Source organism: Pezoporus occidentalis, unplaced genomic scaffold (genome assembly GCF_034315485.1).
Source record: "Pezoporus occidentalis ecotype Australia unplaced genomic scaffold, CSIRO_AGI_Poc_V1 ctg73, whole genome shotgun sequence".
In the NCBI taxonomy this organism is placed as follows: Eukaryota; Metazoa; Chordata; class Aves; order Psittaciformes; family Psittacidae; genus Pezoporus; species Pezoporus occidentalis.
Genome location: NW_026916082.1, coordinates 58,085 through 85,811, shown reverse-complemented (window position 1 = coordinate 85,811; position 27,727 = coordinate 58,085). Strand labels below are relative to the sequence as shown.

The window sequence follows — 27,727 nt, the reverse complement described above, 5'->3', positions numbered from 1 at the left end:
TTACTTAAATTGCACGCTCCATACCTATGAGGTCCTGCACTCAGATTTTGTAAAATCTGGACACAATGGAGCTTCTCAGTTTCTTTGGTCCAAATGATGAGGCTAAAGGAAACGACAAACTGCAGGATTTTTAGTTTGGCCATGGTATCCAACTTAATTACACTTAAAAAAAAAAAAGAGAGTAAGATTTCTGTCAAATTTTCCAGTCTCCTTAAACAAGTAAGTTAAGTATGAGCTTTGGAATGACCAAGCAATACACCCACATGCTCTGAAATCTCCCAATGTACAACTAGTATACTTGTGAAGTTTCCAAATCCTGTAGGTCTCTAAAGCATCCAGTGTTCATACAAACTCTCAAGTGCACATTCTTCACAAATAACATCAGAACTAAATATACAATATAATGAGTAGCTTCTCTAGCAGTGGCTATCGTTAAAGACAAGACAGAAAATATATACAAATTTGAATTTGTTGGAGCAAGCTATTTTTAGTTACTGACATTTAGAAAAAACAGAAGGAAGACTTTAAAAAGGAAAAATTCCTTTTTGTCCAAATCCTTATTTCTCAAAACAATATTGTCTCATTAATGTCAACATGTCAGTGAAGAGACACCACTGAAAGACACTACATAGACAAATACAGAGAAATTGAATTTTAAAATATTTACATGAAAGTTATTCAAAATTGGGGTGAAAAGTTCAAGATAAGCCTTTTAAAAGTCATAAGAAATAATATGCAGAAGGTACACATCATTCTTTTCAGACCGTTAGATGATCCCAAAAATACCACGATGGGGTAAGAAAACTAACTTTAGACAAATGAAGGTAAACCCATTTATAATGCCTGAGCATCACATTAAGTGCTGTATTTCAAACTGTATTCTCATAAATTCAACCAAGAAAAAGGAGCAAATCAGCTAGGATACAGACAGCTTCAGATCAGGAACAGCAATCACCCTGGGGAGAGACCTGCTATTTCTGATGTTACTGGTACCAGCCAATGCCAGTACCTTCCCACCTTTGTATTTGTCTGGCTGTAAGACTAAAACTGGCCTCTACAAAAAAAAGCCACAACTACTTATGGTACTTAACAGAGAGAATCAGGCAATGGCTAAAACCTTTCTTTATAATTACAGTAGCTGTTAATGCAAAACACTCAGCAGACCTAACACAGCATTGAAACCTTGTGGTTGTATACAGTACCACACAGCTTTCTGGGTGAAGTCAAGGCATGGAAGTAAATGTATGAGAAGGGGCATAACAGTCCTAGTACCCCTGGCTAAAGAGCCAGAGCAGCAGCTACCAGACCATAGACTCCCAGACCACACTGCTTTAGTTATGAAACTGCTTTTACGGAATTATCCATCCCGGTGGGGTGTCTCTGGTTTTGGCTTTGTGCCGAGGATTCATAACGTACATAATGGACACAAAGCACCCGTGGTCGAAGCAACCTTAGATTTCTCTTTTAAATATTAATATGCCCTCCTTTAAGCAGCTTCATACTGTCACCTTTTAAATGTACTGCAGAGAAGTATGACACTATTTGTGCATTCAGAACACCCACTTTGCCTGCAATAACTGTGTCTGCTACAGGATGGTTTCAGCAGCAGTGCAGTGAAAGGACTGCACAAACATGCCAAAATGAATGGATACAGATGTCCACTGGTGGTTGCTGCTGCTCATTATTTTTACTCTCACGGGGTTTCTAGATGTGACCTTACCTTTGAGCCCAAGCATTTTTCATCTCCCCCTTGTGAAATTCCGATGCGCTATACCCATCTATAGCTAATTCTGTAATTGTCATTAAAAAAATCTCAAACATTTCTCATGAACCCATAATCGAATTGAACAACCCTTGCAAAGGCACTGCAGTTGCAAGGTTATTTGGGCAAAATCAGAACATGCTGAAAAGCTACCTTAAGGGAAAACAGCCTATGTATCTTTATCTCTTCTACAGAATAGTGCTGGTTCAAGCCTTGGGGAAATTCAGTACTGTACAAACAGTCAGGGAAAAGCCAATGATCAGTCTAAATCCTATTTCTGCCCTCCAGGCTAAAGCAGAACAAAGCATTCTAGGGGACTCATGGGACACATGGAGTACGTACATGTAGCCCTGTCCTCTTCTCTCCCTTTCCCCATTGCTAAATTTTACCCCTTGCTGCCTAACAGGCTATTTCAGGCTTAAACCTCTCTCCCACTCTCCAGATTGCCTTCCAGGCCTCACGTCAGTCAATACTTGGGGTTTTCAAAACTGTCTTTTCAGTTTCTAGACCAAGATTCATTTTCTGGGAAGTGGAGACTCTTGCAATGACTGTATATTATGAAAGTTCTTTCAGACTGAAAAGCTCTTTGTGTTTGATCAAGGAGATTAGAAATCGGTCCGAAAGGTGGAAACTCATTTTGCTTTCAATTTTCTGGCATACAGAGCACTTTAGAAGAAAAGTGAAACAACACAACAAAGTGTTGTTTCAGCCAGAAGATTGCTCTATGACTAGAATTGTACCCAAATTCAAACTTCAAAGGAAATCACAATGAGTCACCCCACAGACACTTACACATAGAGATCCATAGGAAATTCCTTCATCATGTGTGTTACGATGAATTCCACCATCAAATCTGACAGAAAAGAAAATGATAAGGTAAGCATTGAGCTAGCTATGGTCAACTTCTAGTAGACAACAGGGAAGTCAAACTACCCCATCTACGTACCTCTACCAGAAAACAGTCCTGCTTAGATGAGAGAAATTTCACTTGTTTGTTTTGAAGAGCATTAGACATCCTTTAGAATTAAAAAATAAACCCAACCACTGGAAACTGAGGGTACATATTGTAACTCACTTTCAGGCACTGCTTCCCCATAAGCTTTCCCCCACTATTAGTTAAAGTCTACACCATGAATTTTGATGCTTAGAATTGCTCCCATATTTCAAGCCATGTCACAAATGGAAAATTCCATTAAGAAGCACATTTTAGAAAATCGTTCTTACCAGAAATAATGCAGAACTTACATGTTTACTCGAAGAGAAGGCATTGTCGAGAACACTGATTTTTTTCCCTAAAATAAACTCTGAAGCAAGTAAACCTAGTCTGACCTCAACATGGGCTAAATATCTGCTTAAACCTCACCCAAGAGAAAAGATTTAAAAAAATAAGGGAGAATGTCTCTAACACTTTAGAACTCCCAGTGTGAGGCTAAGAGACAAAGAATAGAGAAATACAATAAAAGGGGTAAGTTAGCATGGTTCAGCTAATAACTGCTAACTGAACACAAATGTGTTCTCTGCCCAATACAGCTGCAGTGTCACATGCTTAACCTGTGCTAGTGGCAGCAACTGGAAGATGTCACCTCCTAGGGCACTAATAGCCCAGCAATATGACTCAATAGTGACTAAAAATAGTGTAAGGAAAGAGTGCATGAAGTATAGGAAGATTCTTCATGCAGTTGCTGCGTCCTGGCTTCAACAATCACCTGTTTGAAAATGCTGGAGTCTGAGACTGCTTCCAAATCATCAGGCTTAAGGGTCATCAGTGATCCAGACTCCATCCATTTCTGCACCCATTTATGCTTTGGGCCTCCACAGCAATGAGCATCCCAATTTAATCATATGCTCCCTGAAAACCTTTTCATTGTGCCTCCATCTCCACAGGCAAAATCAGACCTAGCTACGGACATTCCTATCAGACTTCTGCTCAGAAAAGACCACATGCCCAGAAAACACAGTCACAAATGTGTCCTTTCCAGAGGTTTGCCTTCATCATATCATCTACAAAGTACTTGTGACTAACTGTTGTCATGATCACCTAAAACACTGAATATATTAGTCAATCCTGGGCTGTATCAAAAGGAGCATGACCAGCAGGTCGAAGGAGGTGATCCTGCTCCTCTACTCTGCTCTTGTGAGACCTCACCTGGAGTATTGTGTGCAGTTCTGGTGTCCTCAACATAAAAAAGACATGGAACTGTTGGAACAAGTCCAGAGCAGGGCCACAAGGATGATCAGGGGACTGGAGCACCTCCCGCGTGAAGATAGGCTCAGAAAGTTGGGGCTGTTCAGCCTGGAGAAGAGAAGGCTGCATGGAGACCTCATAGCAGCCTTCCAGTATCTGAAGGGGGCCTATAGGGATGCTGGGGAGGGACTCTTCATTAGGGACTGTAGTGACAGGACAAGGGGTAATGGGTTCAAACTTAAACAGGGGAAGTTTATACTGGATATAAGGAGGAAGTTCTTTACTGTAAGAGTGGTGAGGCACTGGAATGGGTTGCCCAGGGAGGTTGTGAATGCTTGATCCCTGGCAGTGTTCAAGGCCAGGTTGGACAGAGCCTTAGGTGAGATGGTTTAGTGTGAGGTGTCCCTGCCCATGGCAGGGGGGTTGGAACTAGATGATCTTGAGGTCCTTTCCAGCCCTAAATGTTCTACGATCCTATGATTCTAACAGCCCTCCCTATTGTTACTAATTCAGGTAAAAGGGGTCAAGAAGCTTCTGCAAAACTTACTGTAAATTTATATAGGATTTCTTGCTACAGAGCAGTAATCTTGGATTTAATTCCTCTGTGAGCAGCCACATATAAAGAGGGACAGTCCACTGCTGGAACTATCTTTAGTATGGAACTGCTCTCCTTTTAAGTCAATCCATCTCTCCCCTTGATCCACAAATCTCATATTTCCATTGCAGAATAAAAGGTGCTTCAGGAAGCACAAACACATGCTCTAACAGTACTCACCAAGCACTGCACACACCAGCGGGCGACAGGGCAGGTTTTTATCTGCTGCTTTCTTTCTATGTCTCATTGGCTTCAAACACACAAAGAAGAGAAGAATTCAGTAGAAGCCTGAAGTGACATTCTGTGCATTACTGTATCTTTTGTGCACATAGTTCCATCAGCACAGGCTTCCCTTTGCCTTTTTTGCCAAATGCTTTCTCATCTATTTAATCCTACAAGCCATGGCTGGAGCAAAATTGTGCCATGCATTTCAGCATGCTGACTACTCAGTTTTTGTTTCTCTAGCTGCGTAACTGAAGGGCACTGTTATATCATGGGGAGGGGTGGGAGTGGTGGAAGAAGAAATACCACCACACACAAAAAAATGTCAGCACACAGCAATTCCTCCCCCTTGGTTAACACAGTGATTTACTCCTGACCCAGAAGTTTGATCAGCATTTTGATCAGCATGTACAGTATTAAATGGCTTTGGTCTTTATTGTAACAGGCCAGAAAGGTTAACTGAAGGGCAAGTTTGTAGTTAAGTAGAAATAACTAGCATCCGTGTAGTATGCTCACTATAAAGCAAGATGCTTGTTTCTGTCCTGGACTAGGGATACTTTCAAGTGCTGCTGCACTGTCAGATGAGGTGGAACTTGCCAGTACCACAAAGACATCAAGTTAGGATAACCATTCAAATCACTTGTAAGTACAGAGCTTCATGACACAGGTAAAGACACTTCCTCCACACGTATCCATAAGAAAAAGCTCTGGAAAAAAAAAATTTAATCCTTGAAGGTGAATCACCCCACCCAGGATGAAGCATAAGCCAAATCTGAGCACTCGGTGTAACTCCAGCTGGCAATTAACATATCACATAAGGGCTAATGCTTGCTGAAGATTCAGGCAGAACATTCTCTCTGACACAGATCTCCTTAGAGACCCCATACACAGCTCCTCCCCAGCTACACAGGCCCCTGAATTCACTGACAGGGAAACCAGCTCTTTGTTCTTTGAAGGAGTGAAACGTTCTGAGAGCAACTTCAAAAATCATTCCCCAACTACTGCATTTCTCACCAGTATTTTCACATGCTTTAGCAATCTAGGTTAGAAGTCTCTGACATAGTTTTCAACATACAGGGACTAAAATCCTCTGTGTTCTCACCACAGAGAGAAAATAGACCATCTGGAAGAAAAAACTCACCATCCTGTGTAGGTTTACTCGAAAATTCATGTTGTCATCATGGAGAAAAGCATTAGCATACTGATCCTATTGAAAAGAGCAAGAAAAGGGAGGAGATATGAATAGCCAGCCAAGGGCCCGACACCTCCCACTTGCCTCTCAAGTCACATGTGTTTCAGTGTAAAACTCCCAACATAGAACTATAAGGTTATTAAGCCAGCTGTCACCTCCTCTTGTCCTCACCCGTGTCTCCAATCACACAAAAGTGAAACACTCCTGATCCTAATTCCACTCTAACCAAAGTCTGTGCTACTGCTTGTTTTGTTAACAATTTATTTTCTGCTCTCCTCCTTTGCTCATCCAAACTCTGGACTGCACACACCACAGTGGCAAGAGTTTAACAAGTGCTGTATAATTCATGAGTTGGATTTCCATGCAGGTTCCTATGACTGCATGGATGAATGTTTATACTGGCTTTTTGATGGACCCATCATGCCAGAAGGTCCTGCAGTACTAGCAGGTAGGTTTATCAGCTGCACTACCCCTCAGGCAAAGCTCATTCCAGGACCAGCTCTAAATTAAAGTAATTCCTCCAGATAATGCACAGCCAGGTTTGGTAATAAATATACCCTCCCTTTACTACCAGAACCAAAACATGTTCTTGTTCTGCAGAAACAGAATCTTGTATTATCCATACGTCCACCTGAAGAACTTAAGTACCAAACAAATTTAATTATAAATATTTGAAATGCAGATGATTAACTTTCAGGCTGTACCCTGGAGAAACATTACTTCAAAATCCTTACCTTGGCTATCAGCATCGCTGCTTTTTATTCTTAATAAAGAATGAAAGTTCTGTACTTGCAAGCAAAATGCAAATGCCACACAAACTCAATCATCATTCAGGACATCAATCATTCCATTAGCACATACTTCCCATGAGACAGGACCACATTCAGACAGGACTACTGACGTAGCTCTGCAATATTGCTTTCTCACCCTACTACCACATTTGCTACTTGTCTTGCTTGTAGGCACCTACAGTCATAGAGCTTTCTTTCAGATTCATATCCTTCTTAAGCAGATGGGATATGGCATTGCCCATGCTTAGCATGAAGAGCACAGAGCTGAAAGCCATTAGCACGTTGCTCATCTAAAAGCCACACCACAGCGTCATTCAACAGCTTAAAGAGAAAAGGCTTAGGTTCACTCTTTTCTCTCTTCACCTTTGGGAGTTCAGTAACCCAAATAACATGAGCCAACTTTCAAGTGAATTTTAACAGTAATGCATCAGGTTTATTAGCCAAATGTTAAGTGCCTGAGGCCCTCACTACTCAGTACCACTGCAGATCTTCAGCTCCTGCTCAACAGGAGCAGAGGATGTGCATGCAGATAGAGCCTTGTTACCATCTGCTGAACACTTTCAACCAAGAAACCTACCTCTGCTATGCACGTCAGGATAATCAGACACAGCTTGCCACTGTGTAGCCGGTGCTCATCTGCAAAGAAGAAAATACAAGTCCTCCATGAGCCACACAAGCTTAGCAATGCTGTAGAGCGAAACTGCAGCAAGAGAAAAGCCCAGCCTTGGAGATTTTTTATGCTCCTGCTTCCTCCATGATAGCTAGTAGTGCAACTACTCTCATTAAGCATTCGCCCTCTAACCTGACCACTAAATCCCACCAATTTGTCACCAGTCTGTGCAAAGTTTCTGATTTGAACCTCCAGTAACACTGTAACTGTAAGTGGGGCTTCTGTCTCATTCAGCTTTACTCCACAGATACCCTAAGTACTGGAGTTAGTCCCTGTCTTTCTGGCACAGCACAGACGTACTTTTCCCTCTCTTAGCCAAGACAGAAAGAAAAAGATCACCGTTGCTATAGGTTGTGAAACAAGCAGCAAAAGTCCTGGTAGAGGCATAGCATGGTGTAGCAGAACTCCTTTTTATGCTCAAAGCCCTGAGTTTTAACCCCAGTACTGAGGGACATGACCTCCTCTGTGCAAAACCTTGACAGAAGGAAGTCTGCAAAGACTTAGCATTTTAAGCCAAAGGAGTTCACCCTGATTATTTTCCACAACTTGTTACTCATCTTACAGCTTCAAGCAGCTTTTGCCCTGAATGACAACTGGAGGGCTGAAATGCCCACAACTAGAGAGCGACTAAGGCAGAAGAATGCCATTTTTGCCTGGATTATTTAAAACTCACCCTTCTTGATTTTAACCTTGAAATATCAAAAAGATACGTACTGCCAGAGTAACTTGGGATGGGAGAAACCTCTGGTGCAACCTGTGCCCAAAGCAGGGCCAGCTAGTATCAGGTTGTTCAATGCACTGTCCAATCAAGCTCATTTAAAAATCTTTGTTCTAAAAAACAAACCAGTTGCACCACACACACCTCAAAACACAAAAAGGAGGTAGCAACCACAACAACTTACAACCAAATTCTAAGGAAGCTTAAAACTGCACATTCCTGAGACCTCCAACAGCTTCTCTAAAGGGTATGACTACCAAACACATGCCATCCCAGACACGTGCCTTAGAGTCAAACTGAGAGAAGAGAAAAAATCAGAAACAGTTAGACCACTCTCCCATAAATCAGAAGACATCATCAGCCAAACTCCTTGCCTCTTTGCAGGTCACTTTCATAAACACTTTGCTAGTTAGAGTATGTACAATAATCTATAAAAATAGATGGAATGAGCTGTTCTGTCTACTTTGATGCCTCTTTGGTTTTCTTTTCTATGCTGCTGAGGGACAGATGTTTACTAACAAGATGTGTCCTGAAGTGTGCTGATTTCATTGTGCTGCAGTAAGTAAGATGAAGAGGAATTTTGGAATGGGAGAATTAAAAGTCTCTTCTATGTCTCCTTACCTCAGCTAAAATGTTTAACTTAAAAGTTTTGTCTTCCAGCAAAGCAGGAGTAATGGCCTCAAAGAACTCTGATACACTGGAGTCTTGTTATTTTCCTTTTGTAAGGCCTCCCTGTATATTTTTGTACCGCTTCTCTCTCTGGGGATTGTACTGTAAAGGCTTCTGTTTCACACCAGGTACTCTGCCTTTAGCCAATGTGTTATGATCATGCCATTTTTAACAGTTATGGGGCAGCTGTGCAGACAGTTACTCACACAGACGCTTCATACTTTCACAGCATCTTTCATTAAAGGAACAAAGCATATGACTTCCTATGGGGAGGTATATCAATATGAACCCTGTTTTACAGATGGGAATAAATGATGCAGAGTTTTTGTTTCTCCCAAGGCAGCTGCCTCTGACTGACACAAGAGAGAAAACAAGTGGAGGATCTGGAAAACACAATCTATTAAATTATGCTCTCTGAGACAGGACCAGAACTGTCTAGTCCTGGATGTGGAACAAACCAGTCTCCCTTCCACGTGTTCCCACCTGTATCAAGACACATGGAGTAAAGTGGAATTATTCATCCTTCTTTTCTTGTTACTATATTGGTGTGACACAGAGTCATAGAATCATGTAGGTGGGAAGTCACCCTTAAGATCATGGAGTCCAACTGTTAACCTAACAAGGCCAAGTCCACCACTAAACCATGTCCCTAAGTGCCATGTCTATACATCTTTTAAATACCTCCAGGGACGGTGACTCAACCACTTCCCTGGCCAGTCTATTTCATATTTGGTCTTGCACAAGAATTAGAAAACGTTTGGCAGGACCCCATTTATCATCAAAATATAAAGACAAGAATATACCCATTTGAGACCCAAACCCACTGGGTTGGAAGGCACACTTCTTCTGAATGATCAGTCCATGAAACTCATTGTCACATTACTACCATGGCAGGAAGGAGATTAAGTACATCAGCCACATGAATTTCAAATGTTTTACAAACTAGAACCAAAGCAAAGAAAGAAACATCAATTCCTATCTCACACAAGAATAAACTCGTCTCTCACTGGCTTGTTTAGTAAAGAACTCTCTCTATTAAATTTCACTCCATCTGAAACTAATCCCGTTTGGCAGTTCCCAAGGCCCAGTGCAGACTCTCCATATTACAGTGATTAATAAGTGCAGAAGTTAAACTGAAAAACATTGTTTCACTAGAGACTTGGATCAGCAAGAGAAACCCTGGGAAAAGCAAATGAGAACAATTAGGGCGCTGGTAAGCCCTCCTCATGTGTGCAATCTATAAAAAATGACTGAGCAAAGACTGATGTGCTTTAGCTTAAAGACAAAAGCAAGAGGAAACATGAAAGCAGACTTCAAATACATAAGGGCCGACACAAAGGAGAAAGAAATAAACCATTCTCGATATCTGTCTTGGAGAAGATAACTAGTAAATAATTTAAATCACAGTGAAGAATTAGCACATGAAGCTTTCTCACAATAAGGGTAGCTAAACACTAGAATGGATAGTCTAAAAATGATGTGCCACTTTAAGAGTGTCTTCAGGCAACGTTAGTAACACCTTTGAGAAAAGATACAGGTAAACCTGATTCTGCCTTGGTTTTGTGGGGTGCACTAAATATTTTCATTAATTCCTTTTTGGTCCTAATTTGAATTATTCACGTTTTTCTTAATTAGCTTGCATACTGAACAACACAACAGACAGGTACGATTTCACTGCAAGCAGTAGGTACAAGGAAACTCTCCTGCCTGCTCTCTTACTCAGTGCCAAGTGTTCGTGAAGTTCAGTAATCCCTGTTTCATAGCTCTGCAGATACCTTCCTATTTTTGTTCAGCTGTTACATCTCAGTTAGCAGCAGCAGTCCGTAATAGGCTGAAATACGGTACAAAGATCACTTGTTATGTTCACACTATGGTCTTGCCCATACAACCACTGGGCAAAACAGCACTCTTGGGTACCTTGAGCAGGAGATGAAGCAATACTTCAACTCCAGCAAGCTGAAATTAACTCCCACAAAACTATCAGGAGAAACAAAAAGCACAATATGGAAATATATATTCTCAAGCAAATTACTGCCAGTATAGCGTAAGTTACTGCTGTCTTCTTTATAATCAAAGAGCTACCTGTTTAACCGGCAAGTACCAAAGGACAAAAGAAATATTTCCTCCCAATGCTGAGCTTTGCCTCCTGTGTCAGCTTCTAAATGTTCTTAAAAATACTTCCCCTCTCTGACAGACAGGTGGGAATCAGATATGCTCACACCCCCTTTATAGGGACAGGCTTGGTTATTAGGTACTATTATTACATTCTTTCCAAATTTGACTTCTCTCCTACCAGCATTAGGTCTCTCCTCATCTCCTAACTCTATCTTGCAATAAGAAATCATTTAATTTTCTCAAAAGGTGGAATCTTCAGTCCTCTAAAGGGACTAGTAAATGTCTATTTATGGAGTGACTAGACATGTTCTTATGCCCTCTTGACTTCAAGAAGCACTGCTTGCTGCACCCAGCAGAATGTATTTACCTTTTGTGTCCTGCATCACAATTGAGCTGTACTTCAAGAAGGTTATCAGCAGGTTGCTGGTTTGCACATCAGCATCCAAAGGCAGCTCCGCAGAGCTTATAACTGGAACAAAGCAGATAAGACACGTTTACCCTCCACAAACACAAGAGACAACTATACAGAGAACCAAGGCACAGACACAGATCTTTGATAGGATCAGCTTATTTACAGTCACCTGTCCTCCTCCTCCTTCATGACCACCCAGCAAAGATTTTGGTTTGAAGACAGGTACCATTCCCTCAGAGATCATTTCTCCCACTCTAAGTACAGGCTGTGGTACCCAACAAAGTAACACCCTTCTCTGTCCTCCCTTCCCCACTTCCCCAAGGGAGATGAGGTTGCTAGTTTAGCACTCATCAACGTTCCCAACCTAGGGAGTTCAAGATATTCACACCAATATCCATTTAATTCTTATAACCAACATAGGGAACATTCACACCATTCTCAGTTTGGCAAGAAACACATCCAGCAAAGACCCTTTTCAATTTCAGCAATTTTGGAATTTCGGTTCAAAAAAGTCCACATCAATTCCATTCTTCCCTCCCAACAACAGCCTCTCTCTCTTGCAGAAGCAACACACAAGACACTAATCAAATAGCGACTGCATAACTGAAGTGGTAGAAAAGAGAGGTAGAAAAAGCAGCCTTATAAAAAAAAAAAAAAAAACAAGAAGCAAAAGCAATCATGGATTGCACTAGAGAAATCACAACACAGCAGGGAGCAGAAACATACCCGCAGCAGAACAGCAGTTCATTGGCATTTCTCTAGGACACACTCCCTCCTACCACCAGCTGTACTTTTGAAACCTTAACACTGGACATCATCTGCCTTAGACTTTACAGGAAGCTGTCTCAATTACTCAGCTAATTGCACAACATGCCTCCTGCTCACTCCCCATGTACCATCTGAAGCCGTGAGTTTATGAGCTGTCAGACCTCCAGCATGTGACTGAGCCACATTTTTACCGATGACTGAGCCTGAGCTGTGTGTAAGGGCCAATCTCAGCCTTCCCATTCAGAAAGGCTTTATAAGAAATATTGGAAGGTAGCAAAAATGCAGCATGCATTTAACTGCAGATCCTGCCAGGTAAATCGTATCCTTTAAGATAAATTAGCTCAGACAAAATAAAGACACAAAAGAACCCCAAACAACACCAAACTGAGCTGCTTTAGGAGGACTTCAGTAAAGCATTTAATACAGCTCTGTATGAAAAAATTAGAGATAAGCAGATAGGTGGGAACCAGTACAGAAATTTAAAGTACATCAAAGATCTGGCAAAGGAGAAACAATTGGAGAAATTCTTAGTCTGGGAAAAAAGGTATTACTTGAATTTCTTAGGTATTAGTTTAGGGAATAATTTTCTTTTTTGTGCGAGACCTAGGCACAAGAAACAGCTGCTTGCTAATGAATCTCCTAATAACAGAAAGTGGCGGATACCTAAACACAGAGGAACATCAGACTGCACATAAAGAACAGGATAAAACCAAAGACCATATAATAAATACAAGATGAAATTCAGTAATACAAGCTATAAGGTCAGGAATTCAAGGGTTATTTCCATGGTAAGCTGAAAGCTCATCAGCTGCAAATGGAATGCTGTGATACCATAGCACACTATCAGATCATGAGATGACGAGCTACCAACACCAAGCACTGAAGACTGTGGTACTACCACATATCCAGAAATGCATTTTCAGCTGAAACAGGAACACTGTAATGCCCACACAAGGTGGTGGTGAGACCTTGTGTCAAACACTGTGCATAATTACGCTGATCCCATATTCAAGGAGGATGAACTCATACCTGAGCAACTTTAGAGAAAGCCTAGCAAGTTCATTAGAGGAAAAGACTGCCCTTCTATGAGACAGCAAAATACAGAGGCAAGTAGTCCCATGTTTGAAAGAGCTGTGTTCCAAAGGCAGACTAAAACATGATAAATGGGTATATACTGACAAGAAATGCAGGATGGAAAGTTGAAGATTTTTAACCAAGGAACAAGATGTTGAAACTGCCTCCCAACAGGAATTGTTGTGAAACAAATTTAACAAATAGAGATCAGTTTAAGGGATTCTAAGATGATGTGCCTGCAAGCACAAGGCACTAGATTCAAAGAGTCAAGAAGATCTTTTGCAGCTCTACATGCCTGTCCTGACCTGACAACACCACCACTGCTCTGGCTGCCCAGAAGCTCAAACTTGCAGGTTTTCAAGCGCAAGAGGTCAGAGGTGGCTTGAATTACAATTGCCAGAAGGCTCTCTCTCTTCTCAAGCTATAAAGATAGCCCAAAATAAAGCACCTTTGCACTGGAAACTGATCTGCGGACCACTAGGACATCTTAATAACTATATTATCTCTTTCCATCTATCCTCAGGAATGTTCAAGGCTTTTCTTACTCTTCAGGAAACAAAAAGGTATTTATGATGAAATTGGACCTTGAAAGAAGTAAGGAATTACTCACATCTGAGTTTTGTATGGCTAGCCTTGGGACTCTGAGAGAAAGAGATCTGATCCTGTATGCAACTGTACTTTGGTCAGAGACAAGTCTGCTTTAACAAACAACACCCTTCCTTAATGCAAGCCTTATATCTCATAACCATGTAATGAGCCAAGTAAGGCTTATTTACCCCTGGAATTGGGGCAAGCACAGGCACAGAAGGATGAAAGAGACAACAGTAAAATAGAGATTCTTTAAACTGAGCACTGAGAGGCTCAGAGCACAGCAGAGGCTCTCACGGAGCTCAGAATTATACAATCACCTTGAATACAAAATTGTAGCCCTTAGAAACAACAGGCCAAATAGATCAGGGTAATCTCGCTGTTCAAATCACATCAAAGAAATCATAATGGGGCTTTTACCTCCTACAGCCTGCATATCCCCAAGTGTGAGTTCTTTTAGTCCATTCAGTCTTGAAACTCTGGGGCTCCTGACACATTGCCCAGTCTGTTGGCAAAGTCTATGCAATAAGACTGGAAGCTTTTTCACCCCCAATATTCTGAATAGCTCAAAGATGTAGCTACAAGTCTGAAAAACTTATTTATAGCCCCAGTGGGTCCTTCTGAAACTGTTACAATGAATGCAGTGAATGAATATTTAACAACAGTAAGCAAACTGACATTTAGATAACTATGGTGACAGGCACACTTGATTTACATATTAGGGATCAACAGTTTCTAGCAAAAGTCTCGTTTGTTGTTTTTTTTTTTTTTAATAAAAAGCACTGACTCTGAAGAACACATCACTGCTTGTCCTGTTCATGCTACAGACCTTCATTTGCTTAAACACAAACGTTGGAACTTTAAAAGGTCTTAATTCACACCATAGGCTAACAGCCAGAGACATTACAAACCAGAGTAAGAACTCATTTTTAATCCCAGACAGCATTAAAAGCACCTGAAACCCATAGATGGATTTTTACATGTTACTCTAAAGCTCAACTATGCTGCTTTATTTTTTAACGCAGGAAAAAGAAACCAATCTTCTCATTCCAAACCCAAAAAGCCTCTTGCTAATTTTCAGCCAGAGGCTAATTCTACAGCTGAGTTGCAAGACCTTAGAAAAAGAGGAAAATTCTGACATACCTTTAAAATTACAGCAAAACTAAAGCACCACCAAACTAAATTAAGCCAAGGTCTTCAAAAAAAAACCCAAAATTATCACAGAGTAGGGATCAGCAAGGTGACAGCAAATAGAAATAAAGAATGCTCCCCATTGTAATTACTGCATCCTAAGACCAGCTCCTCTTCTTAAACGTAATAACCTTACAAGCGGCAAGAAGCCTCAAGCTTTATGAGATTGCTGCCTCTGCTGAAAGCAGGATGGAGTTTTTGTTTTGCTTTTGTTTTTTGGCAAATTAAGAAAAGAAGGTGTGAGCAAGCTGTAGATGTAAGTAAGCATAAATTCTGTTAGTTGTATAATATGGTGTGTGGGTGGATACATTTGCAATGAACAGAAGCCCACAGAATGCCCATCCCTTTGCATTTTACACTATATGCACAGAGATAGTTGAGACATGGAGGGCTTTTTAACTGAAGCTTTTGATATTCATGGTAGTCAGAGAGAATTCATCCACAAGGAGGATCATCCTTAACTAGGATATCAAATGACCTGAACAGCTGATATAATTGAGTAACCCAGGCTGCTTTTCCCCAATTTCTGAACTGTGCGCTATTCAAACTGACTCTTTGCCTTCATTAAACACTTTCTTCAGATCTAGAGGATACCATTAAGGTACATGACAACAGTCATTTGATTTCCTCCATTAAAGTAGGTTATATCTGTTCATACCTTAAACAAAAGGAGTTTTATTTTAGATGATTTCAAAGTGTATTTATGTGGACACATAACACCTCATTTAGAAGAAAGGTCTCAGGGCAAGCAGCAGTCATTTACAAAGCCTATCAGAAAAAAGGCAACAAGAGGGAGGAATACCTCCACACGCCCAGGCTGGATTGAAATGCCACTTAATTCAAAGCTAGGGACAAGGGCATTAATGTCAAGCAGGAATCCACTGTGATTCTATGTAAATCTGTTCCAATGACAAATAATCCCAGGCAAAGAACCAGACACTAGAAATATTCATAAGTAAAGGCCTACACAGAATAACTAATGGGCTGCGTGTATCTTCACACAGATACTGACTGGGTCAGTACTGTTTTCAGAAGGAATATCAGCATAATTTCATTGAACAAGGCAGAACACAAATGAGTTTGAGTTAAATAACCTTGCTCAAGTTTAGTAAGGTGAGTTGCTCCAGGAGGAGACCACCAGGTCACATCTGCTCCAGACTGACCTTATTAGTTGTCATCTTCAGAAAATGCTTTGCTAGTTATTTTACAGTTCTTAATTGTTACTCCCCAGGAGATCATGATGTTTCTTACCATCTGAAGAAGGTGGGGTGGTTCCAAGTGGAGTAACAGGTGCTGCTGGAATTGGGCTTGTTGGTGTTGTCATCAGCCCCATTTCAGGATGGCTCTAACAGAAAACACAAATGCCCAGACATACACAGGTCAATGGCTTCCCTAGGCACTAGGCACCAGCCATACAGATCACTGCTTGTACTGATCACTACTTGTACTGCCTCGTGCTCTGGCACAGGAGGCATGACTAATGAACTCCCAAGAAACTTCAACTTCTCCTCCAAAAAAGCAAAGCTATGCTTCCTTACCTTGGACATCCAACAATTAAACTGTACATCAATTTATTTACTCCACAAAACAGAAATACATCAAAGTGATGGCTGTCCCCAGTGTAGAATGGGAAGAGGCATGCAGAAGCCTGCACTGTTTATACAGCTTCTGTTTTCCCTCAGAACAACCTAGGGGTGTGCATTTGAAGTCTTCCCCCAAGATCTTTTTCTCTTTCTAAAAACAAATCTCCTCGCTCTTGCCCTCCACCTGCTCATATTCAAAGATGATGGCAGTTTATTACTTTCCTGTTTCACAGTGCCCAGGCACTGCAGGAAAAGAACGCATAACATAAATAACACTATCATTATCGATCTTCTTGGCTTCCATCAGTCACTTACTCTCCCCATTTCATCTTTGCTAATAGTTGCCTGCCTAATTACTGCTTTGACTTTACTCTTTGCTAGCTTCCAGATCTATCCACACTGGTGAGACTGCAGGCAATCTGCCATGCTATTTTAAGTCTGGCTGCCAAGCAAAGTGTCCATTTCATAGGGCAAGTTTTACATAAATGTATCATCCGCCTTAATATATCATCACGATTTCAAAGTAAAAGGAAGGGATACAGAACTGCTGATTTGATGTTAGTTCCATAGGATTTTTCACAAGTGGATCTCCTCCACATTGTCTTTGAATATCTCATTTTATAACCAAATGCATGTATTTTAACGGAAGCACAGACACACATACTACAATTCAAAGACAATTTTAAATCAGTACACATACTGTTTTAAACTTTAATAATACAATTTTCCATGGAAAATCTTACATAAAATAGGTTTGCTTACGTACATTTTGCTATGGTGTTTACCTTTCTTTTCCCCAAGCACTAATCATCAGTTCGAAGATAGTAGTGCCACCTAGCAGCAAAAACTGAGGACCAAGAAGCTGGTAAGTATACCAAAACCTTACCACCAGGGCTGCACACAACTGTATCCCTGCTCTTTCTATGTGCCCACACAGCAGCAGGGCACGGTCATTCATGCACTCCCCAGCAATGAACACCAACTTAGACAAAAACATTCATCAGTTTTTATGAGGTTTTTTCAAAGGACAGCATGACCTACTTTGCCCTCTCTTAAATGAAGGATTACAGATAACCCACCCAAGAACATCAGGCCTTCGTTTCAATTAAACACACTCATTAGTGGCTGCTTCATCTATGTCTTTCACAAATAACTAATTTATCCTTTCATTTCTAATTTAAGAGCTTTTACTCTGGCTGCTCTTTCCCTCCCTGCTCTTTTCCCTGCCAAAGCCCTTTCCTCCCTCAGGGATCTCTTGATCACGTATTACGCGGAACTGAAAGAGCAGAAATCTCTCACAAGTGCTAAAAATGAAGAACCTGGGAAAAAAAAAAAAGACAAGGAACCTCTGCAAATTAACCACCCATGGAACAGAAGCTTTCCTCAGAGGCAGTAGATCTGCCTATCAGACCTCTTCCATCTCCACTACTGTCAGGAGTCCCCAAAGGTCTCCTCTATTATGCTATGTTGTCTAGCCTGTGATATATGGCTGCACTCAGAGGACCTGAAATAACTGGGGAAAGGTGTTAGCTCTTTTGTTGCTGCCATTTTTCTCACAGATTACCTCAGTACTTACAAACCAAGATAAAAAGCCTAAACCTGAAAGGTTTTCTAAATACATCAGGCAATCCTTCAGGGGGAAAAATGGCTCATTCCAACATGAGCTTTGCCCTCAAAACTTGACTCATTTTCTGGCAAGGGAGGAAGCATTTTCTAAAATTGTAATAAACCCAGATCCTGGACTGCTTCTGATCTTCTGTGCTCATCTACACCTATGACAAGTATGCAGGGGAAGGAGGGGGCAAGAAAACTTATCTTTTCATCAATTCCATTTGAGACTCTAATTTCAAAGGCATGCACTTGCAAAGAAATGGGCAAACATCACACTGAAACTCACTTGTGCCAGAACTGTGATGAAATTCCGGTTTAAGTGAACAGCTTCATAGAGGGCCAGAAGGATAGCTTCATTTGTTCTGTGGAAAAGACAGACAAAAGAACAGTGAGTTAAGGCTAATACCAGATAAGAATCCCAAGAGCAAAGGTTTCCAGGAGCACAACTCATCTGAAAGAAGAAATTATTTTTTTCAACTATTTAAAACTCTGCCTCTGCAATCCAGTCGTTCTGATTAGTAGTAATACTTAGCAATCCATAAAAATAGCTATTTTTAGAGCTCAGCTACAGTTTTTCCCTTCCTGCTGAAGGCATCCCTCGCTGCTCAGTGTTTTCCCTTTAAAGCCCTTTATTTTAAGGGCAGAGGGCCATACAGATATAACAAACCCTCATATTTATCACTTTCCCCCTTGATTTCGAAAAGATTTTGTTGGGGACAAGAGTGCACGACCCACTACTTCCCATCTGCCACATCCAACATGCCTCCTAAAATCCACAGGTTTGTCAAAGGTTTTTTTAACACACTTCATTACAAAAAATTCAGCTGTGGCTCCTCCTGCTGCACCCTTGTCACTTAAGTGAATGCACTATTTGCAGGGGTGTGGTACCATTTTAGTTACAAGAGAAATTGTCCCTCTAGTGTGCTTTGCTGTATTAGAACATCTCCACGAGTGGACAATGTTGACCTGTGTAGTAAGTTACCATTCATTGCGTAACTGACATCTGTGCACTTACTGGACTGAGATCTTCTCATCAGCATCTGCTATGAACATACTGCCCACCTATGGAAAGAAAGAGTATTGCATAGAATGAATTTGCGAAAGATGTTAGACAACGAGAAGACATGGATTTAACTAAATCAGAAGTGTTCCGCGAGAGGTGCTGTCATCCAAGGCACACATGTAACTTACTTTCTAATACTAGTAAAATACAAATGGGAAATAGGATGAACATTTCATTTCACACTATTGTCACAGACCAATGCTTCACCTCTCCTGTCACAAAAGGAAGGGGGGGAGGAACAACTGCATTTTGAATCCCAACTCAGATTAGTGTGTGATTCTGCAGGAGGACAGAGATTATTTCCTATCTGCTTGCCCCAAAGTGGCAGTGGTTTTACCAATGTCACTCCTGACAGCTGTCAACAGGAAATTTTGCTTTGAGCTAGATCTGAGACTACAGCAAAGCCAAACTGAACAAGGAGAACAGTGGATACTCTTAACAAGGAAGAAATTCACAACTGCCTTTGGAGGGTACCTCTCTGAAAATGCAGACACTGCCCACTGCAGAATCCAAACTTACTTCACCGCTATGGTGGACCCAGGCTTGAGAAACAAAACAGTAAAGAAACAGATATCCAAAGCTAGTGATAGACCAGAATTTGCCACAGAAATATTCAGCTTCTCTGGTATAGAGTACATCAGCAGAGCAGCAACTAGCTTTTAAAAACAGGTAGCTGTTTAAAAGTGTCCAACAACTGATTTTGATTTTTTTAAATAAAGTCAACTAGAATGAAGAAGATGAAAGAAAACCATTTCAATTATCAGTGCCAGAATAGAGATCTCTTCCTTCGAAAGAGCTCTCCCAGCCAGACAACACCACGCTTTCTCAGATAGCCATTTCAGGTGTATTTGGTTTGGACTGGACCAATGCATCCCCTCCTCCAGAACCCACACGCCAAGCTCAGTTTTTGGAAACACCCTCCTGCTGAACTTCTATGAAGGCACCCATTTTAAGAATAGAAAAACAATGCTTCCTTGCTTACCATATTAGTTAGGGCTGAGAAGAAACCACTCTGGTGCTCCTCTTCTTTATCTTTGTATTGCCTGAACAAAGAGGAGTAAGGATGAAGAGTCAGGGTCAGAAACTGAACTAGGCTTATTTTATCTAACATCCTATGATACAGTCTTATCTGATAAGGATACAGGATGGAGAAGGTTTCAGTATTCACAAGCCCTTTTCAAGAAGTCACAAAAGAGATGCAAAGGGTATTAAAATATTCATAAAATGTGTAAAGTTTAAGTGGGGCTACTGAAACACGAGACTGAACAATGCCTGTGCTGTTAGAGAGGATACATCCACTGAAGGAGAAAGACCAAGTGACTTAGGAAATTTTGTCCTAGGCTGGCAAAACAGTAATGAACCACATGAACATACACAATCAGTAGCCACATAACAATTTCAGTTCAATCATCATCCACTACAGACTGAAACAGAGTCGAACACCCTATGGCCAGCAGAAAACATAGGACCATTATTGTTCATGGCATCATGCTGCCTGACCCCACATTCCTGGAGTAAAGGGACTGGAACTGGAGTAAGTGAAGTCAACAAATCAGTTGGGTACCTCAGCTTTAAGCTAAGTTGCTTCATTTGGCATTCAAATAGACTAGCAAAGCTCACATGGACATTTATTGTGTCTTTCCTAAAGGAATCTGATCACACACAATGTAACAAGCAAAGAAAACACCTCTGATTTTTTGGGGAAGGGGGAAAGAAAGAGCTAAGCAAAACAGGCCATAGTCTCAGACAGCTTCTGTGAGAATGAAGCAAGCTGGGCGGGTGAGGCTTTTTCTGCTTTACTCCAATAATTTACTCTGTTAAATACATTTACGGGGATTTGCTGATCTTGCAAGTGATCCGCATAATAGCAACCCTTCAAAGGAATTAAAACATTTTTCTGGATATTTTGAGAAACTACTGCACCAAAAAAAAAAAAAAAAATAAATAAATTTGCAGCCTTGGGTTGCTCAGGTAAAATTGCTTTAAGTTTCCAAATTTTTCTGAAGCACATTCTTCTTAGGAAAGCTTATAAATTTTGTGCTGTTGCTTATGAAATACAGCCTGGGAACATGCTACCCCAACTGTTGACTTTCTGCTCTTTCTTCAGAAGCAGTTAATGCTTTCCACCATTTGCAAAAGCATACATCCCCTAATCATCTCTGATCTGGCATGTGGATAACCCTGGATACATGTGTTTGGTTTAGATTATGTTTCAGTTACATCAATTTTCTAACAGACAAGTACTCAGCAAATCATTTACTTTTTCACTTGGAACTAAGATTTTGCTCAAGGTTCATACAGAGGTAAAATCCATGATAGCAAAAGCATACAATAGTTATCCTCCCCTACAGCAAGGTCTCTCCTGAAGCACATCAGCACAGCTGGTACAGATGCATTTACACTTGCAATGACAGCAACAACTGACCTGAAACACATTAAAACATAAGACTGCTCCCTGCCTCTCCAGGTGCATCAGGGCTGTCAGGTGATAAGTACTGTAACACAAATGTACAACAAGTACCAGGTACTGAAAAACCAGAGACAGCAAGGTTTTACCTGTTATATTCTGATAAAGCCTGGGCAATTACAAGTCCCATTCCCTGAAAAAACAAAAGTGTTAAAAAAAAAATCTTTACATTACAAGTATCAATGCAGGAAATCACACACTGAACACGCTTAGCAGTGTTCCCTTCAAGATCATCTACCATGCTATGAAGGATTTCCCCTGAAGCTGTCTGAACTATTAAGACATGCTATGATATGACGAAGTACCATCCAAAAATCAAGACATCAAAATTTAAAGTTGAATATCTAAGTTCAGCAGAGAACATTTACTCTTCTTGTATCTCCAGACACGGCTTACTCACTCAAGAAGCCTCAATAAAGCAGCAAGAACTTCAGAAGGAAGCTGGTGTCAGAGGAAAGACATCCAAAAGTCCAAAGCAAAGGTCATAAACACTAGTAACCACTTCACTTCTTGCAAACAGCCTCCATGACCCCACAGCTCCTGATCATCCTTTCTGTCAAGCTCATTTGATTAACTGAGAAAAATAGTTCTCGCCCTTTGGTTAGCATGGAGTTTGCTTTTTACTTGGTGCCTAAAGAATAGTTTTAAAGTCCAGACCTCACAAAGCTCATAACGTGCTGCCACTTTTTATCCAGGTCTGGATACAAAACTTAGTGGCTACCCAAAATACGTTGATGACTCCCGACTCAAGCACCAGCTTCCACTGAGCTACAAGAATTGGCTTGTGGGCTTTTGTGACACAGCACTGGAAACGAGATCTCCTTTGGAATAAGCTACCTTGTGCCTCTTTGGCACATGACAGCAAATAGTGTATAGATAGTTCGTAAATGTATAATAGATTAACCTCAGCATATTCCTTACTAGCTAGATTTTTAACCACCCCCACCATTTAACTGATGATCAAAATGTCCACATCATGAGCTGCCTGACCTATTGCAAGAGTGAAGAATCCCACTAACTGGTGCTCTTTATAGTAGCACTATTCCTAGACCTTCTTTCTACCAGACACTATGACTGCATTCATTACACTAACACCAGCAGCACAGAGGAATCAAGTCAAATACTCACATTGAGCGTGGCCTCATCATCTACAATGGAGAGCTTCACAATGTAGGGATTCACTGACTGCTCAGGGTGGGTGGAAAAAGAAGAAAGAAAGTTGGTTTTAAGTTCAGCCTTCAGGAAAAAAAATACTATTATCTACCCAAGTTTACCCAACCACCTGGGAAGACTCTCTCTCCTGTCCCACAAAAGCAGAATACACATAAAGAAACAGGAGTCACAGCACACACAAGGGCTGCTATGCCTGGGACACCTCTTTATTGGCCCAGTCAGGCAGTCTCCTGATTTTATTGAGAGGGAGTTTCTGCTCCTCGACTAGCTCATCCGTCAGCTTGAAAGTGGAGCAGCTGTCCTTCAAGGCTGTTATCTGTGACACACACACCGTTAAGCAGCAGGAACAAGCAGTGAAGCTGGGACTGAACATTAGCGTTCTGATATCTCCCTCTGCAACACCTTGCAAAGATTGCTTAAAGGAAAGAGGACCCAGGAAGGCATGACTATGTTGTAGACTCATCTGCTGCCGGGGTTAGAGCTCACCACTTTAACAGTTTACACAACTGAGAGCTACAAGTCTCTGGAGAATATGAATTCCTTGAACTTAACCAAACAAAGCACACAGGCTCCATCTATAAAGATAAGTCCTGATAATTTAGGAAGCATTTTAAATTAGCAATTTACATTTGTTTTTCCTGGTTTATATGCATCAGTGCAAAATCAACAATGTCAATTTGGAACCAGGACAGAGAAAAGGCTCTATCTATGCAGTAAGTCCAAAGTGGATGGCAAGAATAAAACACAAAGCATGTATCAGATGCCCTACAAGTTGCATAGTTATCTGACTGATTTGCCCAGGGCTTGACAGCAAGTTACAAATAAGGCTCATCAGAAAACACCACACTCTCAATTATTCGGTGCTTTGGAAGGATCAGGCTTTCTTTTCTGTTCAGAAAAGAAACAGATCAGAACAGACCAAAGCTCAGGCAGTCTGTCAGCCTGCCTCCAGCAGCATGCAGCCCTGTCTGCTGCCTGAGAAGAAGAAAACTCACACAGAACCCGTCTGTGCATGATGCATGCAAAGACATTTCCTTGAGGCTGGAATAGAGGCTCCTATTAAGGATAATAAATGGTCATAGAATCATAGAACAGTGAGGGTTGGAAAGCACCTTATCATCTAGTTCCAACCCTGCTGCCATGGGCAGGGGCACCTCATCCTCTCTGTACAGCCATGCTCCCCTTCAGAAATTAAATACAGTCAGTGTCAGTAAAGCACACACAAGCTTCACAAATTTTTAATCAGAAATAGATTAAAATCTATCCTTGTAAATATGTCATAGTTTTGCTAGTTTCTTTTGTTCTCCTTACACAACAAAGAGGAACTCCCCACACCACAGCTCACACACAGAAGAAAGGCCAGTCTGTGACTCACAACCAATAAAAGTGATGGACTCTCTTCCAGACAATGAGCAGCAAGGCTATAACGGATTGGAGGCTGCAGGGTGTCGTGGTTTAAACCCAGTCAGGTAATTCGTTCGCTCACTTCCCCCCCTTTTTCTTGCCCTCCCCCTGCTCTCGGAGGGACGGAGAGGAGAATCGAAAAGAATGCAACTCCCACGGGTTGAGATAAGAACAGTTTAGTAACTAAGGTATAACACAAATCACTACTGCTACCACCAATGATAACGATGATAAAGGAAATAACAAGGGAAGAGAATACATCATCTCACCACCAGCCGACCGATAACTCGCCCCCCCAGCCCGACCAAGCTCTGACCGATACCTCCTCCAACCCTGCAGTCCCCGGCCCTTCCGGCTAACTTGGGTAGCTATCGTTGGACTAGATACTTGCCCATACTGTCCCACACACCCTGCCACTCATCACTGTCCAGCCTTGGGGAAAATCTCCTGGTCCCACTATATCGTCGTCTAACCCCAGACAAGACCCAAACCTCACTCTGCTTAACTTTTGAGATCAGACAAAATGGTTGTGGGTAGCACACAGTCTGTATGTGTGCCAACATACTGATCCCCATCACAATCAGTAGGCAGGTCCCAAGGACACCCAAAGGCCATTCAAAACCTTCAGAACTCTCAAACGATGCTGCTGTACTTGTCACTGGGGCTGGTGTAGCTGCTGTGCCTGCCGGCTCTCCCACCGCCAGCTTCTCTTTTCCCGAGTCCAGCTCTTCCCCCTCTGCCTTGCTGGGAAATGCTGCGTGGTCTCCTGCATCCTCCTGGGGCTCGGCGGGCGGCTGCCGGGGAATGCTCTCGGCCGTCGCGGGGCTCGGCTCGGCCGCTGGGCTCGGCTCGGCCGCGGGGCTCGGCTCGGCCGCGGGGCTCGGCTCCTCCGCGGGGCTGGGCTCTTCCGCGGGGCTCGGCTCCTCCGCCGCCTTCTCCCGCTGCTCGGCAGCCGCTTCCTTCTGCTCCTCGACCGCCCCGACCTCCTCCACCGGCAGCCGTCCCCTCGCGGCCTCCGGCCCCGCTCCCGCCGCCGCTTGCTCCCCGGGGCCGCTCTCCCGGGCCGCTTCAGCAGCCGCCGGCTCCCGGGGCCGCTCCCCCTCGGGTCCCCGCAGCCTCACGAAGATGGAGAGTAGGGCGAGGGCCAGGACGGTGAAGAGCAGCCGGACGGCCACGTACAAGTCCACGGCCACGTCCGTCCCGCCCTGCTGCTGGAGCCCACCCGTATTACAAGCCATTGCCATAAAGCACAGTGAGACAAGAACCTTAGCCCAGGCCCCATACTTGATAAACACTATCACAGCAAATACCGGCTCTACGTAAATTACAACATTCTGAAGCTGTGAGATCAACAAGAACAACTCTGAGAGCCAATAAATCAGCATTGTGACGAATGACTATTAATTCGGTCAGATCTGTTGTTATCTCAACCCTTCGTGCCCCACGTTGGGCGCCAAAAAGAACTGTCGTGGTTTAAACCCAGTCAGGTAACTCGTTCGCTCACTTCCCCCCCTTTTCTTGCCCTCCCCCTGCTCTCGGAGGGACGGAGAGGAGAATCAAAAAGAATGCAACTCCCACGGGTTGAGATAAGAACAGTTTAGTAACTAAGGTATAACACAAATCACTACTGCTACCACCAATGATAATAATGATAAAGGAAATAACAAGGGAAGAGAATACATCATCTCACCACCAGCCGACCGATAACTCGCCCCCCAAGCCCGACCAAGCTCTGACCGATACCTCCTCCAACCCTGCAGTCCCCCAGCCCTTCCGGCTAACTCCCAGTTGCATCCTGGGCATGACGTGCTGTGGTATGGAATACCTCTTTGGTCAGTTTGGGTCAGGTGTCCTGTCTCTGCTTCCTCCTGGCTCCCCTCCTCCCTGGCAGAGCATCAGGCTCACAAAGTCCTTGGCCAAACCAAAACATCGCTTGTTATCAGCTCTGTTCCCGAGCTGAAAGTCAAAACACTGCACTGCACCAGCTACCAAGAAGGGGAAAAATGACTGCTACTGCTGAACCCAGGACACAGGGTTATCCAAATTCCCAGATGTGGAGAATAAGCAAACTGGGAGACACTACATTAACCAGCACTACAAGGCTGCCCTGAGATCTCATCATACAATCCATCCTACATGTAGCCTATGACCAACTCTTCACACTCTCACTGACCATGACTTTCCAAGATGTGTGCTCCATGTAACCCGCCTCTTGGCAGCAAGATGTCATCAGTGCCCAGCTGACAAGGGTCATGAAGATGGCCTAGACTGCTACAGATCTCTGCCCTCTATCTTTTCAGTTGCCATTTCCATATCTGTAGAAGTTTGTTTAATAATTCCTGTCTCAAGTATTCCATTCCCCTGACACATTCTATGCCTCCTCTAGGCTTCACTAATTCCTTAAGCAGCAGGCAGATGACTAACCACAGCAATTCACACACTGTATTACTCTACATGGACAAGGCAATTTAGTTTCTTCCGGTGTGCAAGTCTGTACAGGTGTGCCGAGAATATTTCCCGTGCTGTCCACAGGGTGTGTGGTTTGCTCCTGCCCTCCCCTCAAGGGCAAACAGTTCCAGTTATTGTCTACAAGCATTAGTCTGCAAATCTACAATGAACATCAGCAACCTGCAAGTTGTACAAGCACCCCAAAGCCCATCCCATACTTCCTGCCACCTGGTTCCCTATCCTAATCCTGCTGATTCAGAGTTCACTTCCCCTCTCACTGGGAATCACAGCAAAAGTTGTAAAAGTCTAAATTACACCACCACTCCACAACATACAGAAACATGCAACAGCCTTGAAAAGTGGTTGACAAGCATTTTGAAAACTTTAAATGAGTCAATGAAGAGGGCCAAAGAAGAGCAACTGAAAGTAGCAACCTTACTTAAGGACAAAGATTATGACTGCATTACTACAGTCTTTGCTTGTAGCACTGCTTACAAAGGACAGCGTCAGGCAGCTGTCATACAAAACCTTTCTTCAAGTTGCTTTCAACCTAGCCAGATGAACTACTGAAGATAAAATTCCCTTGCCACACATCTGCTTCACAGTAGATTGTACTTTTTAGACACCAGCACAATTTCTTTTGGGTGCCAGTTTGAAGACATCTAGGACAATGTTCTCCAAAGCACTCAACCCCAACTCAAGACTCTGCAGAAAGCTACTGCAAAGAGCAGAACACAGGTCTTACATACTTGCAGCACTCTACCTTACTAAGGACATGAACTATAGTACACAGGAATCCACAGCTCAGGGACTGGACTACACATCTCTCCACCCTTTGACCAAAATGCTGCAATGAGACCTCTGGTCTTTCCAGTCTGCTCTCACCAGTAACCTTACCCATATAATTCCCAACAGTTTTCCCTCATGGCCATATACCAAAACCAAAGTGCATGCTGCTACTCCAAGTTACCACATCACAGATCGCTGAACACAACCTGTAATTTATTATTCTAACAACATTCACAG

General features: G+C 42.3%; 1 protein-coding gene across 3 annotated transcripts in view; it reads right to left on the bottom strand.

Annotated features, from left to right (window-relative positions):
* The window catches only part of ARMH3 (armadillo like helical domain containing 3), a 130,939-nt gene that overhangs the window by 88,393 nt on the left and 14,819 nt on the right, over positions 1-27,727 (bottom strand). For all 3 annotated transcript variants that reach the window (XM_062601846.1, XM_062601848.1, XM_062601847.1), the window contains 11 exons: positions 22,805-22,861; positions 21,766-21,809; positions 20,192-20,252; positions 19,162-19,208; positions 18,433-18,508; positions 16,204-16,297; positions 11,287-11,388; positions 7,325-7,383; positions 5,906-5,971; positions 4,723-4,792; positions 2,555-2,615 (listed from right to left, as the gene is read on the bottom strand). In XM_062601846.1, coding sequence (XP_062457830.1) covers positions 2,555-2,615; positions 4,723-4,792; positions 5,906-5,971; positions 7,325-7,383; positions 11,287-11,388; positions 16,204-16,297; positions 18,433-18,508; positions 19,162-19,208; positions 20,192-20,252; positions 21,766-21,809; positions 22,805-22,861 — 737 coding nt within the window. The remainder of the gene's footprint in view (positions 1-2,554; positions 2,616-4,722; positions 4,793-5,905; positions 5,972-7,324; positions 7,384-11,286; positions 11,389-16,203; positions 16,298-18,432; positions 18,509-19,161; positions 19,209-20,191; positions 20,253-21,765; positions 21,810-22,804; positions 22,862-27,727) is intronic.